The following is an 18,684-nucleotide window of genomic DNA, read 5'->3' on the forward strand; positions in this document are numbered from 1 at the left end:
AGCCTAGAAGTTGACATTAGGGGCCAGCGCTGTGGTGTAATGGGTAAAGCTGCCACCTGCAGTGCCATCATCCCATATGGGCACCAGTTCAAGTCCCAGCTGCTCCACTTCCGGTCCAGCTTTCTGCTATGCCCTGGGAAAGCAGTAGAAGATGGTCTGGGTCCTTGGGCCCCTGCACCCTTGTGGGAGACCACTGGGGAGTGAACCAGCAGATGGAAGACCTCTCTCTCTCTCTATCTGCCTCTCCTTCTCTGTGTGACTCTGACTTTCAAATAAATAAACATTTTATAAAAAAAAAAGAAGTTGACATTAAATAACTATGGTTTTCACGGAGTTATATTAAGAATGAGTTCAAAGTGTCCTCCTGTCAGCATGTGTAGACTGCTAAAGTGGAAGAATCTGTGAACTCAAAGGAAAACAAAACTGACAAAACTGCAAATCTTTTTTTTCTCATGGAAACGGATGAGTACAGTAAGGAAGATGACAATGTTACCTGAGTGTTAACCATCTATTTGTGTTTTCTCTGTGAGACTGAAAGTGCCATCTTCATCCCAATGCTTTCACGGGCAGGATGATGTTAAGAGGCTCCATGGCAAAACAATCAGAAATCGCCAAATTATCAAAACTCAAGCCTCAGTACTACCCTTCTGAGACTCAGGATTCATGGCCTGCCCTTTTTTCATTCCTTTGATTCACCATGGTTATGTTATTGTTAAAAAGAAATTCTGCCACAAATATGACCACTTAATTTCCTATACGTTCTTTTAAATTCATTCATAGGGAATTTTATTCATTCTTAAGGAGAATTCATTATAAAGTTTTAAGAACATTCAGTGACTCTTGGAATTATTGGAAAGAATGCAAAAATGCAATTTAAATATTCAGAAAGATAGAACTTAAAACCAGCTCAAGCATCAAACCTCTTCCTTATTCAAATTTGACATATTTGTAAATAGCAACAATAAGCTTCATAGAGTTTCCCTATAAAAATGGGTGGTCATTACTCCTAAATCTCAGTGTACACTGATATTTCTCACTTTTTGAGAGGAAATGAGTAACTTATGAATGAATGATGTGTTTAAGATTTTAAAAGGGGTTGGAACTGTGGCATAGCAGGTTAGGCCTCCATCTGCAGCACCGGCATCCCATATGGGCACTCGTTTGTATCCTGGCTGTTCCTCTTCTGATTTAGTTCTCTGCTTATGGCCTGGGAAAGCAGTGGAAGATGGCTGAAGGGCTTAGGCCCCTGCATCCATTTGGGAGATCAGGAGGAAGCTCCTGGCTCCTGGTTTCAGACCGGCTCAGCTCTAGCTGTTGCAGCCATTTGGGCATTGAACCAGCAGATGGAAGATCTCTTTGTCTCTCAAATAAATAAATAAATCTTAAAAAAAAAAAAGATTTTAAGAAGCAAGTTTTTTTTGGATGCCCTGTATGTTATCTATTGATAGTATCTCACTACTTAGGTGATAGTATAAAAATCGTTATGCTTGCAACAATCAAATTCACTAGTCTATAAAAATAGTTGTGGTGATGATGATCTAGTATTATATTGTTAGTTAATAACATTAATATTCATCATTACAATGTCCCCAAGAGAGTGCCAAGGAGGTCTTACTAACACTGCTCCTTGTATTTTCCAGCTTACATGGTATAACTTCAGAGTATTAATGAAATGCACTTCCCCTACCGACTCTTCCAAAGTGAGTACTGGTGATGGCTGGGAATTCCCACTAGGAGGGCCTTTCCACATTTGTGGGAACTCAATTTGCTGTTCTGTTTTCTTCCTTGAGGGGTGCTTCCAGGAGAACACAGGGTCCCCACTTCTCTGATGGTTGCCATGACATCCATTTCCTTCAGCATGCATCTGCACTGTCCCTCCCTCTCTCCAAGGCGGTCAGGATGGGAGGGAGGGAAGACGTGGTCTTCTTCATCTGGAGTTGTACACTTGTTACCTGACTTTTAAAGCACCACACGTGGTATGTACCTTTCAGTTCATAATGTTCTGCCTCAAAATGGCCCCCACTTCAGCACTTACTTGCCGTCTCTCTCTCCCTATAAAGATGAGCCCTTTGTGGTGTAGCAGGTAAAGCTGCCGCCTGCAGTGCCAGCATCCCATATGGGTGTCAGTTCGAGACCCGGCTGCTCCACTTCCAATCCAGCTCTCTGCTGTGGCCTGGGAAAGCAACAGAAGACAGCTCAAGTCCTTGGGCCCCTGCACCAGCATGGGAGACCCAGAGGAAGCTCCTGGCTCCTGGCTTCAGATCGGCGCAGCTCTGGGCATTACTGCCATTTGGGGAGTGAACCAGCAGATGGAAGACTCTCTCTCTCTCTGCCTCTGCTCTCTCTTTGTAACTCTGACTTTAAAATAAATAAATAAATCTTAAAGATGAGCCCTTGTTTTGAACTAGTCTGGGAAGCACATCCCACTCCATCCTCCATTTTCCATTTTCCTTCTACCTCTGTTTCTCCCTCAGGTCCATCCTTTCTCCTCTAGAAAATAGTGTCATCCACAAACACACATAGGCAACAAACAAAAAACTCCACCTGCCCACCCTCAAAAAAAAAAAAATCTCATGCAAACAGATATGAGACATGATGGGAGAAACAAGATTGTTAGCTCCAAACCAGCAATCACTGCTGAGTCAGTCTGAACAAATAGGAACATCACAGTGGTGCACCACAGAGAATCGCTGTTGGAATTTTATGACCAGGTCTTTAATAATAAGTATCTCACATCCTGTTAAAGAAAAGCACATTCAAATAGCCAGAACTATCTAATAACGGAATAGCATCTGTAGGAAGTTGTAAGCTTCCGGCAACAAAAGCATTTAAGGAGACATTACACGATCAACTTCAAGGCATTTTCCAAAATGTGCTGTTCTCACTGCTGGGTTGGCAGAATCTTGGGGGCAAAATATCACTTACCCAGCTTATATTTTGCATAAAAGTGGACTTAATAAAAAGCTCTCATATATAGCGAGCCATTTTAATCTTAAAAGCTTCCTGTGAAATAAAGTAGGGACCATACTTATTTAATAAGGAAAAAAGCTCAAAAGATTCCTAACTTTTCTTGGGGGTTACATGGATGTAAATAGCAGAATTAGAATCTGACCCCAGCCAAATACATCCTTAAACTTGTATTGCTCAATGTAAATGTTCAATGAATCCATTCATTAGCTAGGTAAGGCTGTTGCTTTGGTGGGTTAGGGAAGCAAACTAAAATGATCTATAGATTTTTTTGATCTGACATTCATGCTGCAAGGGTCTAAGATGACTTGAATCACAAAAAGCAAATCTTCTTGATTTCATTCTCTTTTTCTCCCTCCAAAATGGACTGAAATATGTGAAATCTACAGGATGCATACCTTGTGTACAAAGTAGTGACATTAGAGACAAAGTAGTGACATTTCTTCAAGGCAGAATGCTTTTATCTTCAAATTTCTTCCTTAAGCTAGATAGACACAACACACACACACACACACACACACACACAATAGATGAATATTGTGATGACTGGAAGTTACCAGGGATCCTAACATCTATGACTCAACTAACTAACCTGGTTTTCCAAGACCCATATGCAACTGAGCTTTTGTCAGTCTCCCTAACATTTTATCTACTCTTCAGCAGAGACCTTCTGCCACATGGCTTCTCCTGGGTGGCCCCTACAGGGCCATGTTTATTTGCATTGTTGTTAATTTGCCATGTCTAAATGGTCACAGGCCCTGTGCCTGCTCTAAGACAGGCTATTAAGCAAGGGAAGCTTCTTTGGGAGGCTGTAAACTCAGGACTCCAGGACCTGAAGTACAGTTTGTGTCATGATTTATGGCTGGAGGTGTGCATTCCTCTGAGCTAATGGTCAATGATGATAAAGTGGATATCAGTGCCTCTGTGGATTTCCTGTTGTTCCTTCAATAGCTACCATTTAGAAGCATTTAATCAGGTACAAAGTGCTAGGGGTGGGAAAACCTTTTCAGGTTGCTATTGCACTGTGGAGTCAATTGTGAACTTCCTCTTCAAAATGTCTAAGCTAGTGAAAAAAAAAAAGTGCCCCTATTTACTTGCATAGTTTTCTCTGTCTGTTCTTTCTCTGTTTGAGTCGATAAAATATTCCAAGTAATATGATGACAACTGTTCTGATCTCTGGTTTTCCTTTTGTTTCTGACTCTGACCAGAGAGACAAGCTAAGCCTCAAGGAAGCACCCAACTTTACGGTCAACAGGTAGTCCCCCATGCCACCTCAGCTGGTAGTAATAAGTCTACTAAATAGCATCAGCCCCTAATAACCAAGGAGATAACCCACATCTCTACACAAATCGGGTTGGATTGACTGTTTAAATATAAGGGCTAAGTGTGTTCATAGGAATTTAGAGGTTACTATACTATGGATACTGAAGTTTGCAACGTTGCCCTTTTTGGCAGTGGCTACAAGTGTGATCTTTCAACCAGCAGCAGCAGTAGCAGTATCAGCTGGGAACGTGTTACAAATGCAGGTCAGAAGGTGGCGGGGCTGGCAAGCCATGCACTTTCATGCACAAATGATCCTGATGCACACTGAAGTTTGGAAACCACTGGTTTTAGGATATTTGCAGAATATTTCTTTTTTAAACAATGATGTAGATACAATAAATTGTCCCTTTTCTGAACTTTTAATCAAACTGAACAATCATGCATGCCTTCTCTCAAGCATGTTAATCACATGGGGAATGGCATTCCCCTTACATTCAAGGGTGAATAGCTCACATCTCTGGTATGGGTGCCCTGGTAAATGAGGACTCCAGCAGAAAGACAGTCAGAAGGGTTATGGAAAAATTAAATAAAAAGTTAAGTTTATTTTGGTGCAAAGATGTTTGAAATCCATGCATTTTTATAATACATATTTCCATGAACTTTTTGGAGACCCCTCATATCAGAAATGATTTCCATTGTGGGCCAGCAATTCTTAGTCATGAACTGCTCTTGGAAGGCCTCACCCTGCATAAAAAACACCCGTAAGAACACTCTGGGGCCAGTGCTGTGGTGCAGCAGGTTAAAGCCCTGATGCTTCACTTCTGATCCAGCTCTCTGCTAATGTGCTTGGGAAAGCAGCTCAAGTCCTTGGGCCCCTGCACCCATGTGGGAGACATGGAAGAAGCTCCTGGCTCCCAGATTCAGATTGGCTCAACTCTGGCCGTTCTGGCCATTTGGGGAGTGAACCAGTGGATGGAAGACCTGTCTCTACTTCCCTTTGTAACTCTTTCAAATTAATAAATCTTTCAAAAAAAAAAAAAAAAGAGAACACTTGTTAACATCCTTTTGCAGAGAGAAGAGAATGTGTGGGAGTAAGGTGAATGCATTTTTAAAAATTTATTTGAAAGAGAGAGAGGAAGAGGAAGAAGAGGAAGAAGAAAAGAAGAAAGAAAGAGAGAGAGGTCTTCTATCAGTTGGTTCACTCCCCAAATGGCTGCAACAGGCAGTTCTGGGCCAGGCCAAAGTCAGGATCTTCATTGGGGTCTCCCACATGGGTGGTAGGGGCCCAAGACTTGGGCCATCTTTCTATGCTTTTCTCCATTAGCATGGAGCTGGATTAGAAGTGGAGCAGCTGGGACTTGAACTGGACTCATTCGGGATGCTGGCACTGCAGGTGGTGGCTTTACTGGCTATGTCACAATGCGGGTCCCAGGTAGAGGCATTTGTAATGATACTTTTTTAGAGAAGAATCTTATGTTTGAAGCATAGATAAAATGCTTCATAGAGAACGAAGAGGGGGGCATGTGTACATTTAACAATACTATAAGCCAGTGCTTTAACATTTTAGTGTTATTTTTATTGCCTAGAATCCCATCACTCTCATAATGTTGGCAATAATGTGTGGTAAGCACATTACCACATCAGTCTGATCAATTAGCTGACATTTATTGAGTGCTTAATATGCCCAAAGCTGGGTTCAAAACAGGGAAATACTGAAAGTATGGTCTTAGTTTGCTAACGTGTTTACAATCTGGTTAGAGGTGGGAGTTAAACTCTTGAAATATTTGGGCTCAATAAAATAATATTGTCAAAAATGAGGAGGCCTTGGGAGGCAGCAGATGATTGCTGAAGTACTTGGGACCCTCCCACCCACGTGAGAAATGTGGATTGAGTTCCAGCTCCTGCCTTTGGCTTGGCCAGGCCTTAGCTGCTGCAAACATTTTGGGGAGTGAACCAGCAGATGGGAGACCTGCCTCAATAAAAACAAGTGAGGAGGCCATACACAGACTTCAGGTGTAGCAGGGTGGTCACTTACAGTGTTTAGTACTTCAGGAGAGGCTTCACAGGGCAGATAGAACTCAAGGGTGAAGATCAGTGGTGGAGTATTTGCAGAAATGACCTCACTTCTTCCCTTTCCTGTATTTCTACCCCTTTTCAGTCGCTAACATGAGGAGGCAGGGTCTGTTCCTGCACCCCTGGAATCTGAGTGGGCCTTGTAATGGTGGTAATCTTGTGCTAATTCTGAGCCTAGTTCTCAAGAGGTCTTGCAGGAGTCTGGCCACTCTTGTGGAATATTTCCAGCTGGCACAAACAAGCCCCAGCTGAGTTTGCTACAGGATAAGAGACCCCGTTCTTTATGAGCTAAGCTGTCTCAGCTGAGGCCATAGGCTACTAGGCCTCCCGAGTAATTAGCAGGTTCAGCAGAAGAGCCCCCTAGCGGAGCTCAGCCCCATCATCCACTCCAATAATCCTGAGCTAAATGAGTAAGTGTTTTAGGAGGACATATTTCAGAGTGGTTTTTTATATGGTGATGGATAACTGATACAAGGTCTGAAAGTTGGAGAGTAAGGGAGAAAGGCTAGAGTTGTATTTCCAAGAAACCTCAGTCTGCAGTGTGTGAGTTCTGGCCAAATCCAGATGGAATTTGGATCCAGTAGATTGGATGTCTCAAGCACTCTCTTCCAGTAAAAAGCTAGGAGCATCAGAGCTCAAAGGAACACGTAACAGAGGTCAGACCTGCCTATTACCTTGCCACTTGTCACTATAGACCTCAGCACTCCGTCAGGTTGTAAGAAAAAGGAATCCCCACATGTTGAGATACACAGTAAGCATCAAGATCTTATCCCTCCAAGCTGGACAGAATGAAACAGTTTCCTAGCCAACTCCATTATACCAAGCACAAAAGGATCTGTGTGGCTTATGACCGGCTTTCATTTTCTCCATAAAAATATCTAAAGCTTACATGACATACTTTCAAGAAACTGCTAGAAGCAACTTGTAGATTTCCAAAGTAAAGATGTTAAGAAGTTAGAATGCTTTTTAAATGTTCAGTTTCCACAATATGTGTCTATTGCCCACTGAACAACAATTTTGAGTCAGTTTTGTTAGGCCACTGAATATATTCTTCACCATAAAAGAGGAACTATTTAACTGGAAATGCTAAAATCCGTTCTCTTGTTGTTGAACAGTACTCACTTGAAAAGAACATCTCAGGAAGATGATGAATTCTTGTTTTTAAGGAGCGCCTTCGATTTGGCAGGACAGGTGGGGATAGTTAGGTTGGGGAGGTTCTGGTATTCACATGGACCAATACTGAACCCACAACTCCTCACGTCTGAGATGTGAAATTCCTGTAGCCACACTGCTTTCATTGCGTTTAAGTGTTAAAGTGCCGCAAACTTCATACAACATGGCCTGACCAAGCAAATCTTTTGTTCAAGCTAAGCTCCTCTCAGCAGTAGCGCATCTGTTATGAAATCTCGGGGAACAGGAGTTTGGACAGAAGACGCAGGTGTCAGGAAGCCTGGAGTGACCGAGGCACGGAGTCAGAGGCATCACACGCGAGAACAAGGTGTGATAAGTTAGTTTAATTGCTGCTGATCTACCACAGCATGTTGCTTCCTTCTGACTATCAAGACACCGGTTCACCTGAAACTTTTCAGCGCGTCCCACGTGCCTGGCGGGGCCCCCCCGCCGCCCGGCCTGCCTCGCACCCGCGTCGGTGCGGTCCTGCGCTCGCTAACAGGTCCCTGCTCGCTGAAGCGTCACCTCCCAGCCCCAGTGAATCTCCGCAGCCCACTCGGACTGCAGCCTGTTCGCCACCTCGTCCTCCCATTGCAGCAGCCGCCGCCGCCGCCGCCGCCGCGCCGACCGCGAGGGAAAGGGCAGACCCAGCAGGAGCGACTGGCGGGCCGGGCTTCGGAAGCAGCATGGGGCAGGGAGGCGCGGCGCGAGCCCGCACCACAGGTAAACAGGCCGGCGAGGCGCAGGGCGCCGCCGCGGCCACCCAGCGACTTCCAGGCACGCAACCCCGCCTCCAGGGCGCTCTCCCTCGCGCGCTCGCCGGGCCGCTCGCTCGCAGCCCCAGCAGCAGCCGCCGCAGCATCACTTCACACAAAGGACCGTAACCCGCCGAGCAGCTCCGCCACCGCCGCGTCGTCCTCCGGCGACAGCAGCCCCGACAGCGGGGCTCGGGCGCGGCGGCGCGGAACCTATCGCTCCCTGCAGCCGAGGCGGCGGCAGCGGCTTTTTTCCTTTCTCAATTTCTTTCTTTTTTTTTTCCCTCTCCTTATACCTCTTCGCCTTTTTGTGGTTCCACCCACTTCTTCCCCACCTCCTCCTCCCATAAACAACTCTCCTACCCCCACCCCCCCCCAATAAATAAATAAAAGGAGGAGGGTAAGGGGGGGGGGGAGGAGGAGAAGGAAAAGGGAGGCAGCGCCAGAGAGCGAGGCAGAGTCCGACCCGACAGCCGGCAGCCCGCACGCACCTCACACCATGAGATGGCGACGCGCCCCGCGCCGCTCCGGGAGTCCGGGCCCCGCCGCCCGCTCGCCGCCGCCGCCGCTGCTGCTGCTGCTGGTGCTGCTGGGGACCGCGGCCCTGGAGCCGGGGGCGGCGGCCGGCGACGACTCGGCTCCCGCGGGGGCCTCGGTGTGCTACTCGTCCCCGCCCAGCGTGGGCTCGGTGCAGGAGCTGGCTCAGCGCGCCGCGGTGGTGATCGAGGGAAAGGTGCACCCGCCGCGGCGGCAGCAGGGGGCACTCGACAGGAACGCGGCGGCGGCGGCCGGCGAGGCAGGGGCGTGGGGCGCCGAGCGCCAGCCGCCAGCCGCCGGCCCGGGGGCGCTGGGGCTGCCCGCAGAGGACCCGCTGTCCGCCGCCAACGGGACCCTGCCCTCCCGGCCCACGACCCCGGCGCCCAGCCCCGGCGAGCCTGCGGAGGAGGAGGAGGCGCCCTATCTGGTGAAGGTGCACCAGGTGTGGGCGGTGAAAGCCGGGGGCTTGAAGAAGGACTCTCTGCTCACGGTGCGCCTGGGGACCTGGGGCCACCCGGCTTTCCCATCCTGCGGGAGGCTCAAGGAGGACAGCAGGTACATCTTCTTCATGGAGCCGGAGACCAACAGCAGCAGCAGCAGCAGCAGCAGCCGCGCGCCGGCCGCCTTCCGAGCCTCTTTCCCACCTCTCGAGACGGGCCGGAACCTCAAGAAAGAGGTCGGCCGAGTCCTGTGCAAGCGGTGCGGTAAGTTGCTCGCGCCCGGGGGCGTGCTCCGCGTGCGAGGGGCGCGCGGGGGCTTCGACGGCTGCGGGACGGAGGCGGGCCCGCTGCAAGGGAGGCTTTGCGGCTCCCACGCTTCCTGGGCTCTGCTGCCGGTGAAAAGCCCAAGTTTGCGCCTCGGTTGGGGCGGCCTGAAACTTTTTTTAATTTAGCTTTTTGGGGGTTGCTTCACTGCGTGGCCCCGAAACGTGTCGGTGGCTTTCTCCGCGTGTGGCTGCTTGAAGTTGGCTGTGGCGAGGAGGCGCTGGTGCTGGGCCGCCCCGTGGGGGCTTTTTCCTGGGAAGGAGGACGGGTCGGACAGGACTGGGCCTGGGCGCCCCGAGTGTGGAGATGGTCGGGGCTTGGTGCGTGTGGAGAGCGCGGCAGGCGGAGGATGGTCGCCCACAGAGCTGGCGGGAGTTTGTGGGGAACTCCATGTCCCGCAGATGGGTGCAGTGTGCACCTTGTGAGTCTCTCTGTGGGTGTGAGAACTCTAAAGTTTCGTGTGATTTTTTTTTTCCCCCAATCTTTCTGGCGAAATCGTCCCAAGAATTTGTTTGCACAGTATTTTGGAGTATTTTGGCACGCGGGTGAATCAGAACAGATGAGCATAATTACTGAGTGGCGCGTGGAAGGCCCTGGAGAAGGACTTGGGAAGATAAGCGTCGCAGTCAGGTTTCCCACACCTTTTCCCGTTAGGCCCCAGCGTGCTTGCCCCAGGGGTGCCTGGTAGGATCAGGTTGGCGAAATCGGCTGAAAAATCTCATTACCCTTCTAAGGTAGCATTTCGTTTATGCCATTCGGAAAATAATTTCTATGATCTAAAACATCTGTACAACTTACTGATTACCATATAATCACTAACACATAGCAGGTTTTCTTCGCAAACCACAAATTAACATGATTACACATCACCAATTCTAACACGCCTAATAGCATTCTCCCTCTGTCTTTATGCATCTAATAGATGGTTGGGTTAATTGAATTTTCACAAAACTCAGCACCATGCCTTGCTCCGTCTGCCTATAATACAGAGTGTGTCAGATCTTCTCAATTTGTATCCGGTGATGGCCAATTATTTAAATTTCGGGTCGACATTTGTGGGGCTTATGTCCTGCCGTTAATTAATACCTAATGATTTGGCTTTCATGAAAGGCAAGAGCATTGTTCACTCACGGTTCCCTTATTTTAGCAATGAACTTGATGTGCCAGAGACCTGTTAAGACTGCACCACTCTGTGGCAGAAGCTGTTCAGAGAGCGGTGCTGAAGCAGCTGAGTGACGCTGGGATTCCCTGAGACTGGCTGATAGATGTCACTGTGAAACATGGCAAGCACTCTGCTGGGAGCCCTCTTAGTAGGGAATACAGGAGCTCAGCCGTGTTGTACTGCAGCATATGTTATTCTGCTACACAATTCAAAACAATCGTTTAAGCCACATCTTGTCCAGTTTTCACATGTCTTATATGTAATTGGGGAAGGATGTTTGCCTTTACCCCAAACTGAATGAGTTTTGCTGGGAAGCTAACATAAAGAGGATTAGGTTTGCAGGGATGCCTGGAATTGGGGTGCATTGCTAGGGTAGCAATGGGGTGGTTATACCTTTTAACTAGAAATACATGTCAGACTTCAAGGGTAAAGTTCCTAAAAGCATCAAGAGGATGTTTGGACATGTAAAATGCATATTGTCTGGAAGAAGAATAATGTATTTTTATGTTTCTACCGGGGTGAGGGGGAAGCTTTACTGTAGGTAGTATGGTTTGGCCCTTTTTGTTTTCCAGTCAAAAGAAGTACATAGTTGGAACTTGTGGCATGTCAAAGAGCGTTGGTTTATAATGAATTGGAAATCTCCCTACATGTAATTGGGTAGATGTAGAAATTGAAGTTCCTGCTCTGGGTTTGTGTGGCTAAGTGTGTGCTTGGTGATTTTTAGTGTTACGTAACTTAAAGTAGGATATTGCATGGAATCAATAGATAGAGCTAAGGAGTGAGTGAAATCGAGCTAAAAGTTTCTCTTGAGTTTCCATCAACAGTCTACCATGATGCCAGATGATGAAAGTAAATGGTACAAGCTATTTTACATAAAGTAAATTGTAGTTGGAATACTGGAGATAGAAGTATGAGTGTGTGTATTGGGAAACTTGACAATTTGTCCAGTTGTATGATCTCCGTTAACAATGCCAAAGGAGCACAGACACCTGGTGTGTGTGTGTTTGGGGGGTGATGCAGAGAATAGGGGCTGAATCACCCTGGTTGAGCTGCTTCTGTGTGTGCGTGCGTCTGGTCAGCAGGTTTCAGGAAGAATGATGGAGCAGAGGGTCCTTATCTAAGGACAAGAAGCTGCCCTGGGGGCCCGATGGCTGTGTACAAGCTTGAGCCATGGTGTTGGGCAGGAGAAGGAATACAGCAAAGTCATTTTGTGAGATCCTACCCAGGGGGACAGTTTCCAGCTCTCTAGCTCTCAGCTGCAGTGTTTCCTACAAGTTGCTTCCTAGTGTAGAAACTGCACATGCAACAGATTAGCCTTAGGCTTGAGCTAATAGAAATCTTCCTGCATTTTGTGTTCTTTGCCCCTTCCATCTAATATAAACTCCTGGGTAGTGTCTATATAAAAAGCTCTTTGAAAAATGGACCTTTTGAAACAGAAACTGTCAGTGTGTTTTTAGATGACAACATGGAATTTCATAGTTTGTTTGCTTACTAGTTGAAGTTAAATAAGTTACACTTCCATCACAGCTATTTAAATTCTTTCCAGTCTTTGGTTTTTCTCTTACTGAATAACCTAAGAAATGTTCCTGTGTTTTATGTTCATCAGAATGAAAAATGATTTGCTGTTCAATTAAATTTTTATTCAAACAAGTTACTGTTTGATGTACTACACTTTGAGTTTCTTAACCTTGTGGTTACACCAGGCAGAAACTAATTTCGAAAATGGAGTAAAAATAGTGATGCTGAGTAATATCTGCACATGGGCCATGACAGATTTGTGTGTCACTTATGTTATAATCCAATGTAAATATTTGTCATGTGATAGTGGAATGAAGACATATGCATATATTGATAATGTGGACATGTTTATCAAATATTTATGATAAATGACAGTCACCTTTTCAAATATCTTCAATCACTATTTAATGACGTGCGTTGACCTTACAGTGAAATGAAAATGAAAAAAAAATGTTGCAGAGGTTTTTCCAGTCAGCGCTGAAGAAAATTATTCCTAATAAAAGCTATATTAAGGAAGTAGCAATAGTAAGAGATACAGCTTGACTGCTTGTACTTCATACATACGCATGTAAATTTAATTTCCCAAGTGTTGGTGACTGCTCTCTTTAAGCCAAATAAATGTTGCTGTCAAAAATCTATACTGGGTCTAAAACACTTCCTTCTGTTGAGTAGAGACTAATGTATGAATGTATTTATATTAATGCTAAAAAATGAAACCAAGATAGATCATTTGGGAAAATAATTTCTTAGAATAAACACATTTAAAAATGAATTTAAATATCTCAGGATATTTTACCAGCACTAGGGGATAGTTCTCATCGGCTGTGGGGGATCTATAAATCCTCGGAATTTAGGGAAAGTTTTACCATATGTCTTAATGTGCTAGGCAACACTGGGAAGCTTAAACAACCCTAAGGATCAAAACAATGAGCTGTCTTTCCCTGGCCTGTATATTTTTAGCAAATGAGAGCAAAAGATGTGATTGGGAGGGTTATTGCCCTTGTCAAATATAATCTCTTCATTGTTCAGGAAATCTCCTTGGCTTCAGTACCCGTTTTCTTCCTGTTTTTTTTTTTTTAATTATAAACACATCATATTTTAAAATCTATTTTTACATCTGAGTTAAAATTTATGAATTGGCCAGCTGTTCAGAGACCTTCAAGCATTTGTCTTCCTTTAGTACTTAACAACACCTGGATTTTTACTGTTTTTAATCTCAAATTATATGAAAAACTCTCTAAATGACTTTTTGAATGGATATTTTGACTAGCTTTATGTAAGTAAATGATAGTGAAAATCAGTAAACAATAGCTTTTTAACTGACTCAAGCAATTTGTTACAAAAACTTTTGTCATTTTACTTTTCTTTGTAAGGAATTGAAAACATGTTAGAATTTTTATTTTTAAATAGCAAAAATGGACATTACAGTTTTCAATGCATATATGAGTGCTCTAAATTTGTGCATGCATTTGTTACTATGTGTTCTTAGATTATCAGAAAATTTTAAGTTAGTGATTTTATGTAAGAATGGATGGATGACCCAGCTAATTGGTCCCTCTATTCCCCCAGATATCTATTACTTTATAATATTTGAACAACTGCTAAGTGACATGCCCTGTTTGAATCTAAAGTTGAATAATTTGAGAATTTAGAGGGATTGTGCCATCTGAAAGGTTGTGTTTCAAATTGCCCAACTATAGTGCTGCAGTGTACTTGAAGCAAACCGGTTTCTGAAGATTTGCCTGCTGAATCTCCTGCCCAAATGAACTGCATGAGTTAGAGTAGACAAAAGCAACTTTGGTGAAGTTGAAATCTAAACGTGGGTTGACTAGTCCCTGCTTGGCATAGATCCAATTATTAAACAATTCCCCCCAGTGTAGCCATCTTGGAGAGAGATGCTTAAGAGGTAATTTACATTGGTTTTTGATCTTGTTCAAGAAAACCAGGATTTTTGTCCCAGTGGAAAATAGTTTCCTAGGAAACTAATTTTTAACCTTTCTTCACCTCATTAGGACCTAATAAATTTCATATCTTGTTTTTCATAGCAACTGAAAAACAGAATTTTGCCCCCAGCTTGGATGGTAGGGGAGATTACCCTACCACTTCCTACTTCAGGCGATCATATGTACTCTGATCTCTATTTCCCTTAGGAAGATAGTGTAAGGGAGCCATAGGTAAATGATGGGACCTGGGAGTAGATCTGAGGCTGTTCATCATTGCATTGACATGCCTTCTCTGAACACCCTGGAAACTGCTGGGCATCTGGGTCCAAGGGTGTCAGCTCTTCCACTTATGCAATGGCAGGTAACACTCCTTGTGTTTGTAATGTTTTGCTTCTTTGATATTATAGCTTAATTTTATGTATAGATTAAATACCTATAAATGAATAGGTGAAACACTGCAGCTGGTGGTACAGTGGCAATCACTGCTCTAGTCTACGTTTAGAAGGAGAAGACATCCTTCTTTCTGTTTCTTTCTAATTCAATGAGATGAGTGTTTCAGGAAGTAGCATTTGGAGCCATATCCTATTGGGTCCTCAGTTTTTCCTCTTACCACCCAGAGCCAGACCTCCTGATCAACCTTGGGCTTCAGAGGAAGGTTATCTGATTTCCCCAAATTTCTTTTTCCTCAATTATTTTTGAATGCTATTTGTGTAATCTACAACCCAGCAGGGTAAAGAGTAAATACCCTGTGTTGTGAATACTTAGAGATACTGGAGAAGCTGAATAGTCAGTGACTCCTCACCCTGTCCCGGGCAGACCCCTTCCCACCTCCTTTTAGATTCTTGACTTTAGCATTTGGAAATGTGTTCTCTCCATCTCTCCTCATAGGGATTTAACTATTTTGATACTACAAGTTGCACCTCACCTTGAAATTTGGTTCTCATAACTAAAGATGGAGAAGCACTGCTTGTATCTGGCCAAAGAAATAAATGTTGGGATGAGTGAGTTCTTCTACTGATTATCTTGTCTGTCATGTCACAGCAGCCCCTGCTTAGACTGCAGGTGGGATGGCACATGTCTATCTGGGGTCTGATGAGTAATGGCATCCTTTTCCTTGACTTTGACAGTCGGCCTGGAGGCACCGTGGGAGATGATGTGTTATCAGTGAAGCAGCAGATGCAGTGGCAGCATTTCTCCCGCTGCAGGGAGCATCCTGGCTGCATCTCTGTACAGAACATGGTGGCCATCTCCTGGGGAGGAAATGGATGGCTGTGGTTGCCTGCAATAGAATTTTGTTATTAGGCTTCACCCTTGGGAGGTTATTCTGTCAGGACGCTCCAGGATGGAGCGATTCTGCTCAGTGGCTGTGCTCCTTGTCCTGTCATCAGCACCAAGGGTCGCAGTGTTGATGTTGCAGTGCTGTCTCAGCAAGCCCAGGCACCTCTCAGATGTCCCTTTTCTCCATTGTCTTTATCCCCAATCTGTCCCACACATAGATTGATTGCACCTTGTCTTCAGAAGCACCATTAACTTTGCTTTCACTGGAGTGGGAATTTTGCTATAATCTAGCATTTTGGAATCTAGTCCTACGATAGCAGGTTTTTTGTTTTTTAAATTATGTAACATAGGATTACCATTTTTAGCTACCTTTTAGTGTGCAGTTCAGTGATATTAAGTAGCCAGATCACTGTGTAAACTTCCAGTACTTATCTTCTGACTATGACCATTGAACAAACTCTTCATTTCCCACACCTCTCCTGCTCTAGCAGCCACCATTCGACTATGTCTCTCTGAATTTTACTACTCTAGTTACCTCTCGTAAGTGGAATCGTACAGTATTCGTGCTGTTGTGCCTGACCCATTTCATGGAACATAGTGCATTGAGGTTCATGACATAGCATGTGCCAGAATTTCCTTCCTTTTTAAGGTTAAATCTGTTGTATGTTTACATCACATTTTGTTTATCTGATATCCATCTATCGAAGAATACTTGGGTTACTTCCATCACTAGTCCTCGTGAATAATGCTGTGAACGTGGGTGTACAAATACCTACTTGAATCCTTTGTCTAAGTTTTTGGGTGTGTATTCAGAAGTGGAATGGCTGTATCATGGGGTAACTCTGCTTGCGAACCATCATACCATTTTCTGCAGTGATTGTACCATTTTACATTTCTACCAGCAGTGCACAAGGGTTCTAATCTCTCCACATCCTTGCCAACACGTTTTTTGATTTGATACAGCCATCCTAATATGCGTAAGGTGGTAGTGAACTTTTAGATTGTTTTCTATGCAAAGTTAGTGTCTCTAATTAGTCACTAATAAAAAAAAAAATCACAGAAAACAAAGGTATTCACTTATTGAACTGTTAATTTACATAGCATTTAGAGCCTGAATCTGAAGCCACCAAATGACATCAGTATCTTCATAAAAACAATGAAAGAGTGAAAGAATAAAGCTGGCCTCGAAAACTTAAATACTCTTTAGTGATCATAAGAATACTATATCTGTTCATACTGTTAACATAATCCAGAAAGGCACTTTATCATGCTTAGATGGGTATCGGTTAGTCATTGATCTTGCTTTTTTCAAATTTGTCTTCTAACATCCCTATGTATATTTGTTCATCTCTGCAGTTCCCTTTCATGATGTAGTGCACTGGCGACTGAGTCATTCAAAAATAATACTTGTGCTATGCCTCTTTCCTGGCCCAGGGTTTTCAATGGGGGTACATAGGTGACGCTAGATCCTGATGTTCAGTGTCCTCTTTAGTTTGAGCCTTGTCTTTCTCATGTTGTTGTTTGAATACTTTGGTCCAATTCACCTGTTCCATGAGCAGGCTGTGTACTTCTGTACTCTTTTCCTCTTCCTGGGTCGTCTTTCCCCATATTTCTGTCCATGGAAATTTCACCTCTCCTTCCAGGAACGGCTCAGATCCAACTGCATCTATGACTGTCCTAGTAATGATTCCTGTCAGACACACCCCTAGGAGTGGGGAATGTCCAGACCAGGGGCTGTTGAAGGCCCACGAAATCATTTGGTCTGGCCCTGCCAAGGCAACTGCAGGCAGAATTCAAACCTACAGCAGGATAATTTTAAACTCATAATTTTGTATGACCCATGAATGATGTCATAAATATCCAAATGGCCTTTGGCAGAAAAGATTCCCCACCCCTGCTAGCCTTTGAGAACAGAGTACTTCTTTATACTCATGTGACATTATGACAGATTTCTCATGCCATTCTGCGTTTGTTATTGATGTATTTAAAAATTTTAAATTTTTGTATGTCCATTCTGTGTCATGTAACACTTGTACACTTACATAAGATACAGTGCATTATTTCAACAGATGTCTTTTGTGTACATTGATCAAATTAGGTAATTAGCATTTCCATTTCATTATCTTTATGAGCACCTCTCTTCTAGCTGTTCATACACTTTGTGTATTTTAAAATTTCTCTGTACATATGTGTGTCTTGCCTCACCAGACAGGCCATGCTATTCCTGTGGGAAGACACTATCTTGACCTTATTCTCAAGTCTCAGAGTGGGAGAGTCCTTTCTACTCCCAGCTCTGAAGTTTAGTACCTGTGTGGTTTTTGAGTGACTAATTTTATTTACTTCTTTAGGTTTTAATTTCCTAATTAAGGAGAAAATAGAACTAAGATGCTTTTGAAGGATCAAACTACCTTGGGTCCTCATATCAGAAATGACCCAAACATACAACCCACTAAGAAGCTACTCTTCCTAGACCATTTTTCTTCCTCTCTTTTCAGTGTTTGTCTAAGGAGATTGATCTTTGGAAAACAGTTGTGAAACCTTTAGATATTCTTAGGAGACTGAGAGCTGACAGAGGGAGCCCTTAAAGGGAAGTGCCTCTGTTGCCTCTTTGGTCATTTTGCTGAACTGTCTAAAATACTAACAGTTACTGGTCTTACTAGTATTTTTTCAAAAAGTAAATACCATTAATAACAATAGATAGAATTAAAAAGGAGGGAATGATCCAACATGGGAAGCAGGCCACACAGCAGATTCATAGAATGACAAATGCCCTAAATAGCACTCTGACCTCTGGATCAGCCCTTAAGGCATTCGGATCTGGCTGGAAAAGCCCATTAGAGCATTTCAAGCATGGAAAGCCAAGACACTATGGCAAAAAGTGATCTGCATGAAGGATCTCTGAGTGAAATCCCAGTGGACAGAAGGGGCCATCAAAGAAGGATGTACTTTTATGTGAAGGGAGGAGGGAACTGCCATTTTGCATATTATGGCCATGTCTAAATACTGACAGTTTGTAGGCTCAGAAGGTTTCCATAGCCTTGGCATCTCATAACAAGAGCCTCTGGTGATCACTGACGTCACAAATAAGAGTGTCAATTGTTTAATCAACAATAGGAGTCACGGTGCACTCTGTTTAATGAGTTGTACTATGAAAAGTAATGGTAAAACTTGTCTTCAAACGGTACTTTGTGAGTGCAAACTGTTGAAATCTTTACTTAGTATAGAGTTGATCTTTTGTATATAAAGATAATTAA

The 18,684-nt window shown here is 44.1% G+C and overlaps 1 protein-coding gene and 1 long non-coding RNA gene across 15 annotated transcripts in view; one reads left to right on the forward strand and one right to left on the reverse strand.

Annotated features, from left to right (window-relative positions):
- LOC127490277 (uncharacterized) overlaps positions 1-8,851 on the reverse strand; it is a 122,977-nt gene extending 114,126 nt beyond the window's left edge. For all 6 annotated transcript variants that reach the window (XR_016230010.1, XR_011386349.2, XR_016230008.1 and 3 more), the window contains exon 1: positions 8,720-8,851. This is a non-coding gene — a long non-coding RNA (uncharacterized LOC127490277). The remainder of the gene's footprint in view (positions 1-8,719) is intronic.
- Positions 8,206-18,684, forward strand: part of NRG1 (neuregulin 1) — a 1,206,738-nt gene continuing 1,196,259 nt past the window's right edge. For all 9 annotated transcript variants that reach the window (XM_089327341.1, XM_089327336.1, XM_089327340.1 and 6 more), the window contains exon 1: positions 8,206-9,469. In XM_089327341.1, the coding sequence (XP_089183467.1) occupies positions 8,728-9,469 (742 nt within the window). In that variant the 5' untranslated portion in view covers positions 8,206-8,727. The remainder of the gene's footprint in view (positions 9,470-18,684) is intronic.

This window comes from Oryctolagus cuniculus, chromosome 2, assembly GCF_051225735.1.
Source record: "Oryctolagus cuniculus isolate XC-2025 breed Fujian yellow rabbit chromosome 2, ASM5122573v1, whole genome shotgun sequence".
NCBI classification, from domain to species: domain Eukaryota; kingdom Metazoa; phylum Chordata; class Mammalia; order Lagomorpha; family Leporidae; genus Oryctolagus; species Oryctolagus cuniculus.